General features: G+C 43.9%; 1 protein-coding gene across 1 annotated transcript; it reads left to right on the top strand.

The window, feature by feature from the left end:
• The first annotated feature begins 1,959 nt into the window (after positions 1 to 1,959).
• On the top strand, positions 1,960 to 2,472 carry LOC138360152 (uncharacterized). The gene has a single exon (XM_069320096.1). The coding sequence runs from the start codon at positions 1,960 to 1,962 to the stop codon at positions 2,470 to 2,472; it is 513 nt and encodes a 170-aa protein (XP_069176197.1).
• The last annotated feature ends 18,420 nt before the right edge of the window (positions 2,473 to 20,892 follow it).

Raw genomic sequence — 20,892 nt, 5'->3', positions numbered from 1 at the left:
GCAGCACCTTTCACATGTATCAGGATAATAAATTATGAATATCCTACAACAATTTTTTAAATCCTGGTGATATGGCCCCTTCATTCCATGTCTGGACCGAAGAGGGAATCGACGGAATATTGAGCATCAAGGGATCCAGGGACAGGTGCTGTGCAAGAGTGTGAAGTCTAAACAGTGACGTCTGGGACGTCTGATAGCTTCACAGTGACGACGTAGCAGCTGGGCCAATCTACCGGGAAGCAGTGAGAGAAGAAAACTAATTGGTAATCAGGACGACTGCAGCCGAGAAGTAGGTTGGCAGCCATAGTTGTGAGGAGAAGTCGGCGGCCGGGAGACCGACTCCAACCCTTCAAGAAGTTGTGGAGGAGCACTGACCTGCGGAGGACAGAACACGGAGACGACGCGTTTATTTCGGGACATGGATGTTGTTCCTGGAGAACGCATCAGTGTGTGTGGTGGGGGGGGGCGTTCCCTACAACGAGGCGAAAGCCGGGACAAGGAGCTACAATTTAACTCTCACCGGAGGGCGAGTCCACATCAGTGAGGTGGAAGTAGGTGATTCTAGTTTCCCTCCCAATTCCCCTTTAGTCAGCTATATATTTAGCCAGAGTATCTTTCATGTCGTGAGCAAGGCTCACCTATGTCTATGTCACAGTAAGGCACAGTTGTGCAGAGTGAGGCTGTACAGAGCACTCATGATATTTATATAAGTGATGTGTGCAGGCACCTGGAATTATTGAGGAATTTACTGTGTCGTTGATGATGTGACGTTTCATGTGACATTAATATAACTTATGCCAGAGAATATATATATAAGTGTACCAGTTATTGGTGTTAGGCTGTGTGCCCAGTATTTATCTTATTATTATCGATATTGATGAATTTATCTCTGTATATGTTGGTGTGATGAATAATATTTCCATGTGTGCAGTGATTAATTGTGTTATCGCCTTCGAGAGGAATTACTGAATCTAAGAACAGTACCGTGGTTAATTGCACTCATTGTAATTATTAGGAAGTACAGTGCATTACGCTATTGTAGTGAAATATTATGTTAAGTGCTGTAGAAATGAGTTATTGAACTTGAGATCAGTGTGGTGATTCATTGCGTTCTATTGCCATTACAGATCATATTGTGTTGATTGCAAACATAGTGATCCAAGCGAATTTAAAGAATCTGGCGCTTCACGCCAAAGAAACAAGTACTAAGCATTTGCACGGTGAGGGGGGCCGCTCAGCTGATTATGACATTGACAGGAGGGGGGAGTATTGCCCTCTAGATGAGCCCCAGTTTTATGAAGAGAGAGTGATTTCTGCATTGTACTTGATGTTTCGTTGTTGATATGGATATAATACCTTGAAGTTTTTAAGTAAAATACAAAATACCTTTGCGTTTGTATTATCCCTCCATATATATCTTGTTGCTATAGAACAGTTCAAAAGAGTGAGAGTATTAGAGACATATACCTGCCTGTGACCAGATTTAATGAGCTCTCGTACCACAATTCCACAATACCGCTGACGTGTTACTGGGCACGGGAAACACCAGTTGGCGACCTTGCAGTTAGTGGTAGAGCCCTTGTTGGGGCGGGCATATGGTTAGGAGAGAGCAAACTGTGTTCCCACTCATTCTTTGGCTATAAGGCCGGGTGGGGATCGACTGGGATACTCTCCTGGCGAACAGTGGCTCCGCGAGGATTGAGTGAAGACCCACAGGGCTACGGTGAGTAACAGAGATTGCTAATACTACTGGGTGGTGTCCATGTAGAGAGAGAGAGACACCCCGACATTGGCGACCTTGCCAGGATAAAGTACTTAGGATATCTTGTATATTGTTACTTGCCTCGTGTTCCCCGATATTGGCGACTTCACCAGGATAACGATCAAGATAAAGGTTGCAATTGTCGTACTTTACAGTGGTATTAGGTATCAGGTACAGGTTATCACTCGTAGCACAAGATGGAGGATGATAAGGTAACAAGGTTCATTGACACAAGGGATGAGCAGGTGCTAGAGGATTGCACCAAGGCACAGCTGCAATCGATAGCCGACCACTTTGGGATAAAATTGAGATCTTCCAAAGTGGGAGAGAGATGGCTCGAGATCATGGCGCAGCTCAGGGCCCGTGATGAAGCTTTGGGGGAAGAACGGCCACAGACACCTGCTAGTGTGGGAGAACATCTGAGCATTGGTGGGAGCAGCAGGGAATCCAGCGGCAGCAGGCGCAGTGTCAAGCTGGAGATATTGAAGCTGCAGCTGGAAGCACAGCTGCGCAGAGAAGAACGAGAGGCACAGCTGCGCCGGGAAGAGCGAGAGGCACAGCTGCGTAAGGAAGAGTGTGAGCATGAGGCACAGCTGAGACGAGAGGAGCGCGAGCTAGAAGTTAGGCTGAAACAGCAGGAGGTTGAAGCTAACAAAGAGGTTGAGCTGAAGCGAGCTGAGCTAGGGCTAGCTCCACCTGCTCCGCCATAGCAGGAAGACCGCCGAGTGAGGGAGCGAGATTTGTCAGTCTTTGTACCAAACGAAGTTGAAGGTTTCTTTGACCACTTCGAGAGGGTCGCTACTTTGAAGAAGTGGCCGAGGGTGGAGCTGGTTCAGAGTAGGCTCACCGGTGAAGCTCGTGAAGCCAACAACATGCTCGACCTCAGGGAGTGCACCAACTACGATGCTGTAAAGAGAGCTGTGCTCCACTCTTTCAAGCTAACGCCGGAATGTTACAGGAAGAGGTTCAGGGAATGTACCCGTTCGCCAGGAAAATCTTATACGGAGACGGCGAGGAACATGGAGAGAAAGTTCCTGAAGTGGCTGGAATCCGAAGGAGCGAAGTCGGCTGAGGATGTCAAGAGGCTTATGGTCATGGAGAAATTTATGTCCGTGCTCTCTCCTGAGATCAGGGTTAGAGTAAAGGAGGCGGACATAAAGGACCTGAGGGCCGTTGCCGACAGAGCTGACATGCTGGAAGAAGCCTTACGACCACGTCGAGAGGGACAGCACCGACCGCCCGTATACTCCGGATATGGGAGAAGTTATAGAAGGACGGACGGATGGAGGACAGGAGCGAGTTCTCCCAAGTCCCACCTCTCGAGTGAAGACAGTAGGCCCAAAGAGTGCTGTGGAGCCGGTAAAGAAGTCTCAAGCTGAGAGCTCAGGAGCTGTTGCTGCGACGAAGGAGTCGACAGATGGTGTGAGAAAGACCCACGGAGCGACGGCCTCTGGAGGCGTTGCCAGGGTGGGCGGTGGTGGAAGGTCACCGCCGGGGAAGTTCCGCTGCTACAATTGTGGGGGATTCGGACACTTCTCGCTGGAATGCAAACGCCCTAAGCAGCGGGGGAACGTTGCTTTCGTGAGGGTCGAGGACCAGATGGCCGAGAGTGTGCGGGATGAACCCGTACTGAGTGGGGAGAAAAGAGTTCACCCATTCGTGTGTGAGGGAACCGTAAGGATGGGGGATGCAGACCCAACTCCGGTGAAGATATTGAGAGACACTGGGGCAAATTTTACCCTGGTGAGCAAAACCGTATTCCCCGATGGTTACGAGAGTACCAATGTGGGGGTGGCAAGTGTGACCACTGTGGGAGGCCCAAAGAGGATGCCCCTACACCAGGTGAGTCTGAATTCTGATTATGGTTGCCAGACCTTTGTGGTGGGGGTCTGTGCATCAATGCCCAAGATGGAGGCACAAGTCATCCTGGGAAATGACGCATGTCGAGGATGTGTCCTCCCTAACCTCGTGAAGGGCGAGGAGTGCTTGGAGCACTATAAGGAGAAAGGCGGAGTAATCGACGCCTGTGGGGACGAGAAGGGAATCGCCGCGGTGGCGTTCCCTGTATGCGCTGTGATTCCGAAGCGGTGCAACGGACACGGAGGGAGTGGATCTGATAGGGCTGAAGAGGAGACGTCCGATAGCCCGGGAATCGATCACCTCTTCATGTAACCCAGAGAACGAGTGGAGGGCGAAGGCAGCCCGGATGGTGAGTTACAGGTGACCCTCGCCAGTTCTCTTGGGGTGAACCGCATTCGTCTTGGGGAGTTGCAGCAGATAGAGTTCCCCGAATTGATTCATGAGGCCAAAGAAGGACGTGTTGGTTCTGAGAGGGCCACTCATTTTTACATACAGGACGGCATGCTGATGAGACAGTGGAGGCCTGTGAGGATGGAGGCCGGAGAAGAATCTCTAGGTACAAGACACCAGGTAGTGTTGCCGGCCCGGTGCAGAGCGGCAGTGTTGGATCTGTCGCACTCTGTGGACTCTGCAGGTCACCTGGGGGTGACCAAGACGTTGCGTAAGATCAGGGATCATTTCTACTGGCCAGGTATGGACGCCGATGTGAGGCGTTATTGTAAGACGTGCGTGCCTTGCCAGAGGGTCGGGAAGAGCGAACCCGCAATAACAAAGGCCCCATTAGTCCCTGTTCCTGCGTTTGGGCCTGCATTTGAGCGTCTGTTGGTCGACGGGGTGGGACCGTTGCCACGGACGAAGCGAGGAAATACCTACCTGATGACGATCATGTGCGCGTTGACGAGATTTCCGGAAGCTGTCCCGATGTGGGTTTTGACGTCGAGAGGAGTAGTCGGGCAGCTGCAACGATTTTTCTCTTGGGTGGGAATGCCCAGGGAAATTCAGACGGACTGTGGAAGTATATTCCAGTCCAAATAGTTCAGACAGACCGTGACAAGTTGGGGAGTGACTCAAATTCGGTCGTTGCCCTACCGACCGCAGTCGCTAGGGGCGATCGAAAGGTTTCACTCCACCTTGAAGACCGTTCTGATAGTGTTCTGCGCAGAGCATGGAGCTGAGTGGGATGAGGCAGTATACCCTGCGTTGTTTGCCATACGTAATGCAGTGGTAGAATCGTTAGGTTTCTCCCCGTTCCAGCTGGTGTATGGACATGAGGTGCGAAGTCCTCTGTCCATGCTGAAGGAACAATGGGCTCCAGGAGTGACCGTGAGGGAGGTCAACAAGTACGTTCAGAAGTTCAAGGAGCGTCTCACTTTAGCAAAGGAACTAGCAGGAAAACATCTGAAGGAGGCGCAGCGTAAGATGTCGGAATAGTATGACAAGAAGGCTATGCCGAGAGAGTTCCAGGTTGGGTCCCAGGTGATGGTATTGCTGCCGGGTAAGAGCCGAGTGACCGAGTCACGATTCGAGGGACCGTACCAAGTGCTACGGCGGTTGGGTCCTGTAATGTATGAAATTGGTAAGCCGGATAGACCCCGCAAGACACAGTAGTGTCATGTCGACCGCCTGAAGCCTTTCTTCCCTGAGGAAAGAGGAGCCGCCGAGCAGGACGGAACGATAACTCGAGACCCCCAGCAGAAGATGGTTTTGTGCATGCAAGTGGATCAGGAACTTCCAGAGGAGGAAGGAAAGTGGTCCAGGGCGAACGGAACTCATCTCACCAATTCAGAGAGTTTGGCGAAGATCGAGGACAAGCTACAACACCTGGAAGGACAGCAAAGCGCGGACCTGACGAACCTATTAAGGGATATGCCTCTCTCTTTACCGACGTGCCCCGACGACACAAGAGTGTAATGTACGAGGTAGAGGTGAGGGACGCCAGGCCCGTCAAGCAGAGCACTTATACGGCAAGCCCAGAGAAGCGAGAGCTGATGAGGAAGGAGGTGGAGTATCTCCTTGAGAACGACGTTGCGGAGCCTAGCAACAGTGAGTGGAGTTCCCCATGCTTGTTAGTGAAGAAAAGCGATGGTACATTCCGCTGGTGTACAGACTACAGAAACGTGAACTCCATCACTGTGGCAGATTCCCATCCCATGCCAAGGGTGAGCGATTGCATCGAACAGGTGGGTAGTGCAAGATACGTATCCAAGGTCGATCTGCTCAAGGGGTACTACCAGATCTCATTGTCTCCCGAGGCCAGGAAGATATCAGCTTTCGTAACACCGGACGGGCTGTACCAATACAAGGTGTTACCCTTCGGAATGAAAAACAGCGGTAGTTGTTTCCAGCGCATGATGAATGAGTTGCTGAGGGGGGCAGAAGGCTGCACAGTATACATCGATGACATCGTCGTGTACGCCGACGATTGGAAGACACACCTGGAAAGATTCCAAGAATTGTTCAGGAGACTAGAGGAGGCTAACTTAACCGTAAACTTAGCCAAGAGCGAGTTTTGGAAGGCCCACTTAGAGTACCTAGGCTTCGTCATCGGCCAAGGAGAAGTAACCCCTGTAGATCACAAAGTGTCAGCCATTAGGGAGTGCCCAGGACGCGTAAGGAGTTGTTGAGATATCTTGGGATGATAGGATACTATCGTGGGTTCTGCAAGAATTTTTCCACGGTAGCTCATCCCCTGACCGAGCTACTCTCCAAGAATGTGCGATGGAAATGGGAAGAGGCCTGCCAGGAGTCTTTTGAGAAGACCAAGAAACTGTTGATGGAGGCCCCAGTATTAATATCCCCAGATTTCTCAGCCAGATTCATCCTGTACGTGGATGCCAGCGACGTTGGGATAGGGGCCATGTTGGCCGAAGAGAGGAGTGAAGTACATAGGCCGGTAGCTTTCTACTCCAAGAAATTTGTGAAATACAAGCGTGCCTATAGTACCGGCGAGAAGGAGGCTTTGGCTTTAGTAATGGCCCTGAAGCACTTCGACGTATACGTGGGAGGAGGGGCGAGACCTGTTCTTGTGTTCACAGATCACAACCCTCTGACGTTTTTGTACAAGATGAGGAACTCCAACCAACGACTGACGAGGTGGGCGTTACTACTGCAGGAGTACTGGCTGGACATCAAGCACATCAGAGGGAAGGACAACGTGGTTGCAGATGCCCTGTCCCGTGTACACTACCCAGACACGACTCTTATTTTAAGGGGAGGGGTATGTGACGGTGTTCACCCCTTATATTTCTCCCACGCCTGCTGTAAGAGTCATATCCACTTTACCCGAGCGTTCTCTACATCGCGGGCAACAGTTTGATATATGTGGGAGCATGTAGTGTTCTCGCGTTGGCGAGAAATTCATAAAAGAAAGGTATCTTGGCTTGTGATTTAGGCCCTTTAGGACGCCAAAATGGCGCTACCCCTCCGTTTTGCCGCCAAAACTGTGTGATGTCAGTGGCACCAGATTGGTCACTGACAGTGACGTGGCACAGGGAGCCAATGAAAACCGCCCCTGGCAAGTATGACGTCACGAAGGCAGGGGGGTCCGGAGATCGCGCCGCTTTGGCGCCACCAGTCTGACACGACACGTCAAGGTGGACGGATGTGCGAAGGTTGGTCCTGTCAGATTTGACAGTTGTACTCCGCTCCTGTGGATTTTACGCGTCACCCGTTGTCTGCAAGTACGCTGAGAGGTCTTCCTTCATTCCATGTGTGGACTGAAGAGGGAATTGACGGAATATTGAGCATCAAGGGATCCAAGGACAGGTGCTGTGCAAGAGTGTGAAGTCTAGACAGTGACGTCTGATAGCTTCACAGTGACGACGTAGCAGCTGGGCCAATCCACCGGGAAGCAGTGAAAGAAGAAACTAATTGGGAATCAGGACGACTGCAGCCGAGAAGTAGGTTGGCAGCCGTAGTTGTGAGGAGAAGTCGACGGCCGGGAGACCGACTCCAACCCTTCAAGAAGTTGTGGAGGAGCACGGACCTGCGGAGGACAGAGCACGGAGACGACGCGTTTATTTTGGGACGTTGATTGGGTTCCTGGAAAACGCATCAGTGTGTGAGGGGGGGGGGGCGTTCCCTACAATGAGGCGAAAGCCGGGACCAGGAGCTACAATTCAACTCTCACCGGAGGGCGAGTCCACATCAGTGAGGTGGAAGTAGGTGATTCTAATTTCCCTCCCAATTCCCCTTTAGTCAGCTATATATTTAGCCAGAGTATCTTTCATGTCGTGAGCAAGGCTCACCTATGTATATGTCACAGTAAGGCACAGTTGTGCAGAGTGAGGCTGTACAGAGCTCTCACGATATTTATATAAGTGGTGCGTGCAGGCACCTGGAATTATTGAGGAATTTACTGTGTCGTTGATGATGTGACGTTTCATGTGACATTAATATGATAACTTATGCCAGAGAATATATATATAAGTGTACCAGTTATTGGTGTTATTCTGTGTGCCCAGTATTTATCTTATTATTATCGATATTGATGAATTTATCTCTGTATATGTATATGTTGGTGTGATGAATAATATTTCCATGTGTGCAGTGATTAATTGTGTTATCACCTTCGAGAGGAATTACTGAATCTAAGAACCGTACCGTGGTTAATTGCACTCATTGTAATTATTAGGAAGTACAGTGCATTACGCTATTGGAGTGAAATATTAGGTTAAGTGCTGTAGAAATGAGTTATTGAACTTGAGATCAGTGTGGTGATTCATTGTGTTTTATTGCCATTATAGAACATATTGTGTTGATTTCAAACATAGTGATCCATGCGAATTTAAAAAATCAGGCGCTTCACGCCAAAGAAACAAGTACTAAGCATTTGCACGGTGAGGGGGGCCGCTCAGCTGATTATGACATTGACAGGAGAAGGGAGTATTGGCCTCTAGATGAGCCCCAGTTTTATGAAGAGAGAGTGACTTTCTGCATTGTACTTGATGTTTCGTTGTTGATATGGATATAATACCTTGAAGTTTTTAAGTAAAATACAAAATACTTTTGCGTTTGTATTATCCCTCCATATATATCTTGTTGCTATACAACAGATCCAAAGAGTGAGAGTATTAGAGACATATACCTGCCTGTTACCAGATTTAATGAGTGAGCTCTCTGAAACTCGTACCACAATTCCACAATACCGCTGACGTGTTACTGGACACGAGAAACACCAGTTGGCGACCTTGCAGTTAGTGGTAGAGCCCTTGTCGGGGCGGGCACACGGTTAGGAGAGAGCAAACTGTGTTCCCACTCATTTTTTGGCTATAAGGCTGGCTGGGGATCGACTGGGATACTCTCCTGGCGAACAGTGGCGCCGCGAGGATTGAGTGAAGACCCGCAGGGCTACGGTGAGTAACAGTGATTGCTAATACTACTGGGTGGTGTCCATGTAGAGAGAGAGAGACACCCCGACATTGGCGACCTTGCCAGGATAAAGTACTTAGGATATCTTGTATACTGTTACTTGCCTCGCCTTCCCTGAAAATAAATAGCCACCCATTTCATTATGTATAAAGTCAATTTTTTTTATTGGAGTTAAAATTAACGTAGATATATGACAGAACCTAACCAGCCCTAATATATATACATATATATATATATATATATATATATATATATATATATATATATATATATATATATATATATATATATATATATATATATATATATATATATATATATATATATATATATATAACTGAAAACTCACACCCCAGAAGAGACTCGAACCCATACTCCCAGAAGCAACGCAACTGGTATGTACAAGACACCAGTTGCGTTGCTTCTGGGAGTATGGGTTCGAGTCACTTCTGGGGTGTGAGTTTTCAGTTGCATATTGTCCTGGGGACCATTCAGGCTTGTTCGCATATATATATATATATATATATATATATATATATATATATATATATATATATATATATATATATATATATATATATATATATATACATATATATGTCGTACCTAGTAGCCAGAACGCACTTCTCAGCCTACTATGCATGGCCCGATTTGCCTAATAAGCCAAGTTTTCTTGAAGTAATATATTTTGTCTAATTTTTTTCTTATGAAATGATAAAGCTACCCATTTCATTCTATATGAGGTCAATTTTTTTTTATTGGAATTAAAATTAACGTAGCTATATGACCGAACCTAACCAACCCTACCTACCCTAACCTAACCTATCTTTATAGGTTAGGTTAAGTTAGGTAGCCGAAAAAGCTAGGTTAGGTAAGGTTAGGTAGGTTAGGTAGTCGAAAAACAAATAATTCATGAAACTTTGCTTATTAGGCAAATCGGGCCTAGTATAGTAGGCTGAGAAGTGCGTTCTGGCTACTAGGTACGATATATATATATATATATATATATATATATATATATATATATATATATATATATATATATATATATATATATATATATATATATATATATATATATACATATATATATATGTGTGTGTGTGTCGTACCTTGTAGCCAGAACGCACTTCTCGGCCTACTATGCAAGGCCCGATTTGCCTAATAAGCCAAGTTTTCCGGAATTAATATATTTTCTCTATTTTTTTTCTTATAAAATGATAAAGCTACCCATTTCATTATGTATGAGGTCAATTTTTTTTTATTAGAGTTAAAATTAACATAGATATATGACAGAACCTAACCAACCCTACCTAACCTAACCTAACTTATCTTTATAGGTTAGGTCTGGTTAGGTAGCCAAAAAAGTTAGGTTAGGTTAGGTAGGTTAAGTAGTCGAAAAACAATTAATTCATGAAAACTTGGCTTATTAGGCAAATCGGGCATTGCATAGTAGGCTGAGAAGTGCGTTCTGGCTACTAGGTACTACTTTGAACTTTTAATTCCAATAAAAAAAAATTGACCTCATATAGAATGAAATGGGTAGCTTTATCATTTTATATATATATATATATATATATATATATATATATATATATATATTATATATATATATATATATATATATATATATATATATATATATATATATATATATATATATATATATATATATATATATATATATATATTTTTTTTTTTTTTTTTTTTTTTTTTTTTTTTATATTTACTTTATTTGAACTTTGCTACAAAAAAGGAGTTACATATATATATATATATATTTCTCGCTTTTGCTTAACACTGCTCCTCCAGCTTTCAGTATTATTGACGTCTGCTCCTTCATGGTACTCGTTTCTCAAGGAATACGTTACATACGAAAATCATATTTAGTGTACAGCAACAAATAGTTCTTTCCTTTTCATATTATTGGCTCTAATCATCCTTCAGATGCATCTTCCTCTAATCTTTATTGCCTTTACTCTTCACATACTAGTCATCTAGGGTGTAAAACACAACATACCCAACCTTAGTCCAGGCCTAGATGATGTTGACTCATGCTTTGCTGAGTACATAGTTAAATGCTCTAACCAAAACAAACCTGATCTGACTTAGCTTTAACTTATCCAGACTATCATCCTTTTATTGAATATTTTGTTGCTATATGTTTTGTCTCTCACATCTTTCTCAATGCCAGTTGACCCCCAGCATTATTTTCTTTCCTATATATATATATATATATATATATATATATATATATATATATATATATATATATATATATATATATATATATATATATATATATATATATATATATATATATATATATATATATATTCTTTCCTATATATATATATATATATATATATATATATATATATATATATTAGTATATTTTGGTAGCAGTCTTTCCTGTAGACATATATTATTAAATATGACCGAAAAAGTAAGATTAATAATTCTAACACGAATTTTCTCAATCTTTCGTACATTACGCTTCACTGTTGGAGGTAAATCAAAAATCACTTCTCCAAAATTCATTTTTATTTCTAGTCTGACGCGACACAGGCGCGTTTCGTAAAACTTATTACATTTTCAAAGACTTCACAAATACACAACTGATTAGAACGTATCTCTGATTTTATATCTACATTTGAGTGAAGTGGGAAGGGTGATGTGGCATTAACACAAGACAGAACAGGAGGGGATATTAATAGGGTATTAAAAGTATCAACACAAGACAGAACAGAAACAATGGGTATTGAATAGAAGTGTTTGTAGAAAGCCTATTGGTCCATATTTCTTGATGCTTCTATATTGGAGCGGAGTCTTGAGGTGGGTAGAATATAGTTGTGCAATAATTGGCTGTTGATTGCTGGTGTTGACTTCTTGATGTGTAGTGCCTCGCAAACGTCAAGCCGCCTGCTATCGCTGTATCTATATAGAATGACATATATTAGTCATGTAGAAGTACCCATGTAGAAGTTTGCAAACTTCTACATGGGTACCATCGAGCAAAAAGTCTTAGTCGACATGAACATGAAACCGGCCATATACTGCAGGTATGTTGACGACATTTTTACACAGGTACCTGATGTCAGACATCTGCAGGAGTTGAAGGAGGCATTTGAGCGGAGTTCCGTGCTGCGTTTCACTTACGAGATGGAAAAGGATGGGAAGCTGCCCTTTCTAGATGTAACAGTCATGGTAAAGAGCGGAGGTTTCCACACTGCAGTCTACACTAAGGAAACGAACATAGGAATGTGCCTAAATGCCAAAAGCGACTGCCCAGATAGGTACAAGAGGAGTGTTGTTAACGCATATGTCGACCGTGTTCTCAGCCACAGCTCAGAATGGAAGCAAGTCGACGAAGAACTCTGTAGGGTAAGGCAGGTCCTAGTCAACAATGGCTTCTCCAATGGTTTCGTCGAAGACATCATAAGAAGTTTCATAAGTGAAACGCCATGCAACCTCTGAAGAGACAACTAACACAACACCTATACCCCCTATTAGACTATTTTACAGGAACTTCTTTTCCACAGCTCATAAACCGGAGGAAAGGGTCCTGAAAGATATTGTTAATAGAAACATTATCCCTACAGACAAAAATCAGAGGATACAACTGACGATTTACTATAAAACCAGAAAAACGGCCAGCCTACTCATGAGAAACTCTCGAGACACAAAACAGAACGCTTTAAAAGAGACTAACGTCGTCTATGCCTTCAAATGCCCTCTTGGGGACTGTAAGCTCCAAAAAAACCAGTATATAGGCAAGACAACAACATCTCTTTCTATGCGTTTAACGATGCATAAGCAACAGGGCTCCATTAAGGAACATATAATCTCTTCCCACAACCAAACCATCGCCAGAGAAATCCTAGTAAACAACACAGAAATCATCGATAGATACAGCGATAGCAGGCGGCTCGACGTTTGCGAGGCATTACACATCAAGAAGTCAACACCAGCAATCAACAGCCAATTAATGCACAACTATATTCTACCCACCTCAAGACTCCGCTCCAATATAGAAGCATCAAGAAATATGGACCAATAGGCTTTCTACAATAACTTCTATTCAATACCCATTGTTTCATGTTCTGGCTTGTGTTGATGAAATTAATACCTTATTAAATACCACCTCACCCCATCCACCTCACTCAAATGTAGATATAAACAAAATCGGAGATGTGTAAGTTCTATTCATTTGTGTATGTGTTAACTAAAGTCTTTGAAAATGTAATAAGTTTTACGAAACGCACTCAAGTGTCGCGTCAGACTAGAAATAAAAATGAATTTTGGAGAATTGATTTTTGAATTACCTCTGTGACGGTAACGCGTTGGTGTTCGGCTGTTCAAAAGCTAGGGGTATGGCCTCGTCACATATAGAAACAAAAAATAGAAAATCTGGAACTTCGTCTGTGGTAAGGTAAAGGGAAGACACACAAAACACAAGTAAATTTAACAATGAGATTTTAATTACGTTAGAAAAGCAAAACATGAATAAAATGGACATAAAATTCGTATCATAAAATCAATCAATCAAAATAATAAGAATAATCAAATGACAAAATGAAAAGTTACATTAAGACAAGTGAGTAATAATAAGTGAACAATATACAATCAAATAAGAGGTGCAGGAATATTGGCTTAAGCTGCCACCTCTCTTAGTACACGTAAGCCACAGCTTAGTCTACCAACGAGACGTGTTAACTTGTTGAAAGCACTGGATATTCTGAGGTCTGGCGGTCGTGAGGCCCCAGACATCAGGTAGTGTGGTGGGTGGAGGGCAGGTGCAACTGGACACGCAGCCAATCAGTGATGAGCGGGCGACGTACAGGTAGTTGGGTGGTTCGAGGTGGAGCAGGTGTTCCTGGCTGCATACGTTTTGCACTCTGGCAAACCTTGGAGATGTATTTGTTTGATATTTCTTCCATATTAGTTTTATATAGATGTATATAGCGACGAACTTTGGAGGGAAGAGCAGGCTCAATCTCTGGAAGGAGATTATCGTCACACCTCCAACAGTGAAAAGAAATGTACGAAAGATTGAGAAAATTCGTGTTAGAATTATTAATCTTACTTTTTCGGTCATATTTAATAATATATGTCTACAGGAAAGACTGCTACCAAAATATACTAATATATATATATATATATATATATATATATATATATATATATATATATATATATATATATATATATATATATATATATATATATATATATTGTGACAATAATCTCCTTCAAGAGATTGAGCCTGCTCTTCCCTCCTAAGTTCGTCGCTATACATCCTTATACAACTAATATGGAAGAAATATCCAACAAGTACAACTCCTAGGTTTGCCAGAGAGCAAACGTATTCAGCACCAGGAACACCTGCTCCGCCTCCACCACTTGAACCACCAAACTACCTGTCCGTCGCCTGCTCATCGCTGATTGGCTGGTGGTCAGTTGCACCCGCTCCTCCACCGCCACACTACCTGATGTCTGGGGCCGCCACGACCTGCAGACCTCAGAATATCCAGTGCTTTCAACAAGTTAACACGTCTCGTTGGTAGACTAAGCTCTGGCTTACGTGTACTAAGAGAGGTGGCAGCTTAAAGCCAATATTCCTGCACCCATATTTTGCATTGTATATTGTTCACTTGTTATTACTCACTTGTCTTAACGTAACTTTTCATTTTGCCATTTGATTATTCTTATTATTTTGATTGATTGATTTTATGTTCCAATTTGTATGTCCATTTTATTCATGTTTTGCTTTTCTAACGTAATTAAAATCTCACTGTTAAATTTACTTGTGTTTTGTGTGTCTTCCCATTACCTTACCACAGACGAAGTTCCAGATTTTCTCTTTTTGTTTCTATATGTGACGAGGCCATACCCCTAGCTTTGAAACAGCCGAACACCAACGCGTTACCGTCACAATATATATATACATATATATATATATATATATATATATATATATATATATATATATATATATATATATATATATATATATATATATATATATATATATATATATATATATATATATTAAATACCTAGAAGGGGTACCACCTCTGGTGCAAGTGTAGGGACCCATTGCCTCGGAGAAGAAAATAACGAGTACTCAGAGAAGACCTTGTGGATCCTCACTGAACACTTTGATATTTTCTTCTCCTACCACCCCTATTCTTTTGGTATGTGTGTATATTTATCTAACTTTATTTGAAAATGTCATTACACAAAATAAGTTACAATATTGATTACATGCAGGGTGCAAGGCTGCTTGTCACAAGTTGTACAGCTCTTCCAGCTCCTCAGATGGCAGGAAGGAACCATGGATGCAGTGTGCATTTCCTCTCTGGATTGCCACACTAAGGCGCTGAAAAAGAAAACTGGCAGCTCCAGGGTCTCTAGTTGTTTAGATTAGCTTAGACCCCAACTCCTTCAAAAAGCTAGCACCACTTTTACCCCAGGCACCAAGTGTCTCTGAGGCAATGGGGACAAAATTGTAGCGGTGCTCAAGGTCTCTGTATTTACGTGACTTGGCCGCTTCCCGGTGATTGGCAGCTCCTCCTGCTTGTGTAGCACTGAAGTCAACATAGGTATTGGCTAACGTTGAAACGCAAGTGTAGTCCCACACCAACTGTCTACCATTCTTCCAGGGGTTCACTGTGATTCCGTCTGGGCGGCCAACAGGCCCCATCAGAGTTGCGGGATATTAGGTAACGGGGCTCTCTCTCTGCTGGACAACCGGCTGTGGTAAGGCTTCTCTTAATAATGTCATTGACCTCGCCGTGTCTTGCATGCCATCCTCCTGTCCTTTGGCAGAGAAGGCCATGTCGTCCGTATCTGTCGGCCTCTGCCTCGCCGCAAATACACCTGTATTCGGTGTGGATTGAGGCAGCGAGGCGGAGAGCCACGGCAATTCGGAGGGCCTGCAGTGTGAGACGGGTGCCGGTTGCTGACATTGGGGTTGTTAATAGGAAATCACCTGCATGGGGAGCTGCTACAGCTCTAAGTCGGGCAGTGTCATGTTTTGTTGTCGCAGCTTCTAGCAAAGTCGCAGCTTCTTGGTCGGCAATGGGGCGATCCCAGCTGGATTGCTTATGGGCTTCAGAAGGCGGTGGTTGGGGTGCTGGTCCTGCGAAAGAGACCCATTTGGTTGTGCAGTCTGTGAAGCTGGGATCATGTACCCCTGCCTGTTGAACTAGGTGCTCAGGTAGGATTTCCTTCACCAAGTTGTCAGACCCCACTGAAGAGGACAGGAACGCTGGTACAGCAATTTGTGTTGCTGTGCGCATGCCAAGGCCCCCGAGTCTGACAGGAAGGGAGGCCTGTTTCCACTGTAAGTCGCTGAGGGAAAGATTGAGGGCTTTTTCTAGTGTTGATTTCAGCAAGCTGTCGTACTCTTCTAATTTAATATTGTTGAAAGATGGCAAACATCTTAGAAAGTAGGTCAGCCTGGTGAGGGACAAGCATCTGGTGATGAGGTAAAGTGCATCATGAGCATCGATGTCTTCAATCCTCTCGTTCATCCTCTTCAGGTCAGTGATCTTCTTACCAAGGACCCCGTCGATGGCATTCCTTCCAAGAGGAGCACCTAGGAGTGTGCTGTCCTCAGGGTTGGTTGTATGAATGTCAGGCAAAACAATCTTTATTTGCTCTATTATGTGCTGGTTGGTGGAGGTTATTTCGCACTTGGAAGGGTTCAGGGTGAGGCCTAGGCTTGCTCCTTGCTCCTGAATTATTCTTATGTCGTCCAAGAGTGAGGCTGGGGAGCCGGCTAGAGTACCATCCTCCAAAAACCAAATGTTGAGCTCACTGGACAGGTTATCGGTGACTTCCTTGATAACTAGGTAGAAAAGAAAAGGAGCAAGGGGGTCACCCTGTTGGACACCTTCTTGTGATTCAATTTCATGTTCCCCAAAAAGCAGAGTTAGATTCTTGCATGAGTTTACAAACGGGTAGAGGGAAGGAAAAAGGCGATGAACTGCATCCCTTCTAACCAGATTGAAATCATTTTTGAAGTCCAGCTTTATCAGGGCTTTTTCATTCGTAATGTTGGCAATGTAGGCTCTAGCTGCATGAGCTGCTGCCTCACACCCTTGGGGAATGACAAACCCAAGCTGTTTTGGCTTCAGCATATCGGCTGCTGCCTGACTAACTGCTCTAGTAGCAGCCTTAGCGACGAGACGCCGGAGTGAATTGCCCACAGCTATCGGTCTGATTCCTCCATCTTTTTTCCTCAGGGCACAGAGGGTAGCGCCAAAAAAGAGAGGCCGTATGGTCTCTGGTATGGTGCCAGCTAGACATGAGTTGGTGAATCTAGTTAGTTCCACCAGGAGGCCCTGTGCAATGTCTCCCAGTGCAGGGTTGAGCATTTGTTTGACATGGTTGGGTCGTAGTCCTGTGAAACCCACCTGCTGATCCTGGTGGGAAGGATAAAGCTGCTTTATGCACCATGGATTCGAGCACACACAGGGGTTCTGCTCTGGTGACACCGACTAGGGGGACACTGTCGTCACGAGGAGCTTTGGGTGGGTGCTTTTCCCTCAGGGCTTGTGCTGTATCGGCATCCCTGGTGGCAACTGTGTCTTCACTGGTGATGACTCTGATCGCCCCTATTGTGTTGCCTTCTTCTATTTTCTTGCTGACTGTTGCTCTGATTTTGGATGCCTCGGTTCTGCTGTTGATACCTTTCCTACCGTGGGTGTTTTGGCACGGGTGGGGAGGGGTGCCTGGTTGTCCTCTCTAGGAAAACTATTTATAGCCATAATGACCGACGAAGCTAGTGATTTGTCTCTCCTTGCAGGGACAGCTAGGCATATGTTTCCAAACAGGAGAAGGTTGTGCCATGCTTGGATAGTTCCGGGGGAGTCATTGACCTTTTTCAAGAGGCTGGATAGTTTGGCTGCTGCCTGGGGCCGGGCAGCTTTGGGGATGTGCTGCAAGGTTCCAACCGATGTTGCTTTGATGGCTTCTAGTAGATTCTCAGTCGAAATGAAGCTGTTGGGGGTGTTTTCCCTGACTGCTGGAGCGGGGCCTTGATTGATACCATCTTTGGGAGGGCGCCACATACCCGGACAATCGGTTCCGTTGTGAGCCTGCTTGCGCACATCTCCGTTACTCTTGAGTCTCCACACCTTATCACACACTTGGCATGTGCCATACCTGTCGTCGATTGATGGCTCCTCTTGGCTGAGAGAAGCCTGGCTGTCAGTCGTGACCTGCGACATCGACGAGCGCTGGGCGGGCGCTGGGTGGGAGCTGGGCGGGCGCTGGGTGGGCGCTGGGCGGGCGCTGGGTGGGCGCTGGGCGAAGGCTGGGTGGGCGCTGGGTGGGCGCTGGGCGGGCGCTGGGTGGGGCTGGGCAAAGGCTGGGTGGGCGCTGGGCGGGCGCTGGGGGGGCGCTGGGTGGGCGCTGGGCGGGCACTGGGTGGGCGCTGGGCGAAGGCTGGATGGGCGCTGGGTGGGCGCTGGGCGAAGGCTGGGTGGGCGCTGGGCGGGGCGCTGGGCAGGCGCTGCGTGGGTGCTGGGCGGACGTAGCGTGAGGGGGTGGACACAGGGAGGTAGCGGTCGCGGTTGGGGGTGGGGCAGGGTGGGGAGGTGACTCTTGGGTTGGGTGACGGTACACACTTGCGGGTATGGGGAGGGGGGGGGGGGTGTCAGAGGGGTGACACCAACACGTATGTATAATTTCGTGATATATCACTGCACAATATAATCTGGTTCACTGTGGACTCGATGCACTTAAAACACGATACCTGTTTCCCGGGAGCCGAGGTATCTATTTTTCAGGGATATTTTCATAAACAATTACACACTGGTCACCCCCCTCGAATGACCGCACAACAACACCCCATCCCCCACCCCCCACCCCCACAACCATAACCGAGGGAGCCCCTCAGGGCGCCCCTCAGGGCGCCCTTGTTGGCCCTCACTGCAGTTCAAACGATTCCACACTGCCAATCCCCTTGTTTGATTGTTTTTGGTTGCGATAGTTCACCCTGGACACTTCCCGCCACTCTCACACCTTCCCAGGATGTTCACACTGCACACTATTGAGTCCGGGTCCGGTGGGGTCAGGATGTCACAAGATAATGGCACATGGCCGGCAGACCCTTATATATATATATATATATATATATATATATATATATATATATATATATATATATAATATATATATATATATATATATATATATATATATTATATATATATGTCGTACCTAGTAGCCAGAACACACTTCTCAGCCTACTATGCAAGGCCAAATTTGCCTAATAAGCCAAGTTTTCCTGAATTAATATATTTTCTATAATTTTTTTCTTATGAAATGATAAAGCTACCCATTTCATTATGTATGAGGTCAATTTTTTTTTATTGGAGTTATAATTAACGTAGATATATGACCGAACCTAAACAACCCTACCTAACCTAACCTAACCTATGTTTATAGGTTAGGTTAGGTTAGGTAGCCGAAAAAGCTAGGTTAGGTAAGGTTAGGTAGGTTAGGTAGTCGAAAAACAAATAATTCATGAAAACTTGGCTTATTAGGCAAATCGGGCCTAGTATAGTAGGCTGAGAAGTGCGTTCTGGCTACTAGGTACGACATATATATATATATATATATATATATATATATATATATATATATATATATATATATATATATATATATATATATATATATATATATATATATATATATATATATACATATATATATATGTGTGTGTGTGTCGTACCTTGTAGCCAGAACGCACTTCTCGGCCTACTATGCAAGGCCCGATTTGCCTAATAAGCCAAGTTTTCCGGAATTAATATATTTTCTCTATTTTTTTTCTTATAAAATGATAAAGCTACCCATTTCATTATGTATGAGGTCAATTTTTTTTTATTGGAGTTAAAATTAACATAGATATATGACAGAACCTAACCAACCCTACCTAACCTAACCTAACTTATCTTTATAGGTTAGGTCTGGTTAGGTAGCCAAAAAAGTTAGGTTAGGTTAGGTAGGTTAGGTAGTCGAAAAACAATTAATTCATGAAAACTTGGCTTATTAGGCAAATCGGGCATTGCATAGTAGGCTGAGAAGTGCGTTCTGGCTACTAGGTACGATATATATATATATATATATATATATATATATATATATATATATAATATATATATATATATATATATATATATATATATATATATATATATATATATATATATATATATATATATATATATATATATATATATATATATATATATATTATATATTTTTTTTTTTTTTTTTTTTTTTTTTTTATATTTACTTTATTTGAACTTTGCTACAAAAAAGGAGTTACATATATATATATATATATTTCTCGCTTTTGCTTAACACTGCTCCTCCAGCTTTCAGTATTATTGACGTCTGCTCCTTCATGGTACTCGTTTCTCAAGGAATACGTTACATACGAAAATCATATTTAGTGTACAGCAACAAATAGTTCTTTCCTTTTCATATTATTGGCTCTAATCATCCTTCAGATGCATCTTCCTCTATCTTTATTGCCTTTACTCTTCACATACTAGTCATCTAGGGTGTAAAACACAACATACCCAACCTTAGTCCAGGCCTAGATGATGTTGACTCATGCTTTGCTGAGTACATAGTTAAATGCTCTAACCAAAACAAACCTGATCTGACTTAGCTTTAACTTATCCAGACTATCATCCTTTTATTGAATATTTTGTTGCTATATGTTTTGTCTCTCACATCTTTCTCAATGCCAGTTGACCCCCAGCATTATTTTCTTTCCTATATATATATATATATATATATATATATATATATATATATATATATATATTATATATATAATATATATATATTATATATTTTGGTAGCAGTCTTTC

The sequence above is a fragment of the Procambarus clarkii genome, chromosome 8, assembly GCF_040958095.1.
Source record: "Procambarus clarkii isolate CNS0578487 chromosome 8, FALCON_Pclarkii_2.0, whole genome shotgun sequence".
Classification (NCBI taxonomy): Eukaryota; Metazoa; Arthropoda; class Malacostraca; order Decapoda; family Cambaridae; genus Procambarus; species Procambarus clarkii.
The sequence above is the reverse complement of the archived record's forward strand: the minus strand, read 5'-3'. Positions and strand labels throughout refer to the sequence as shown.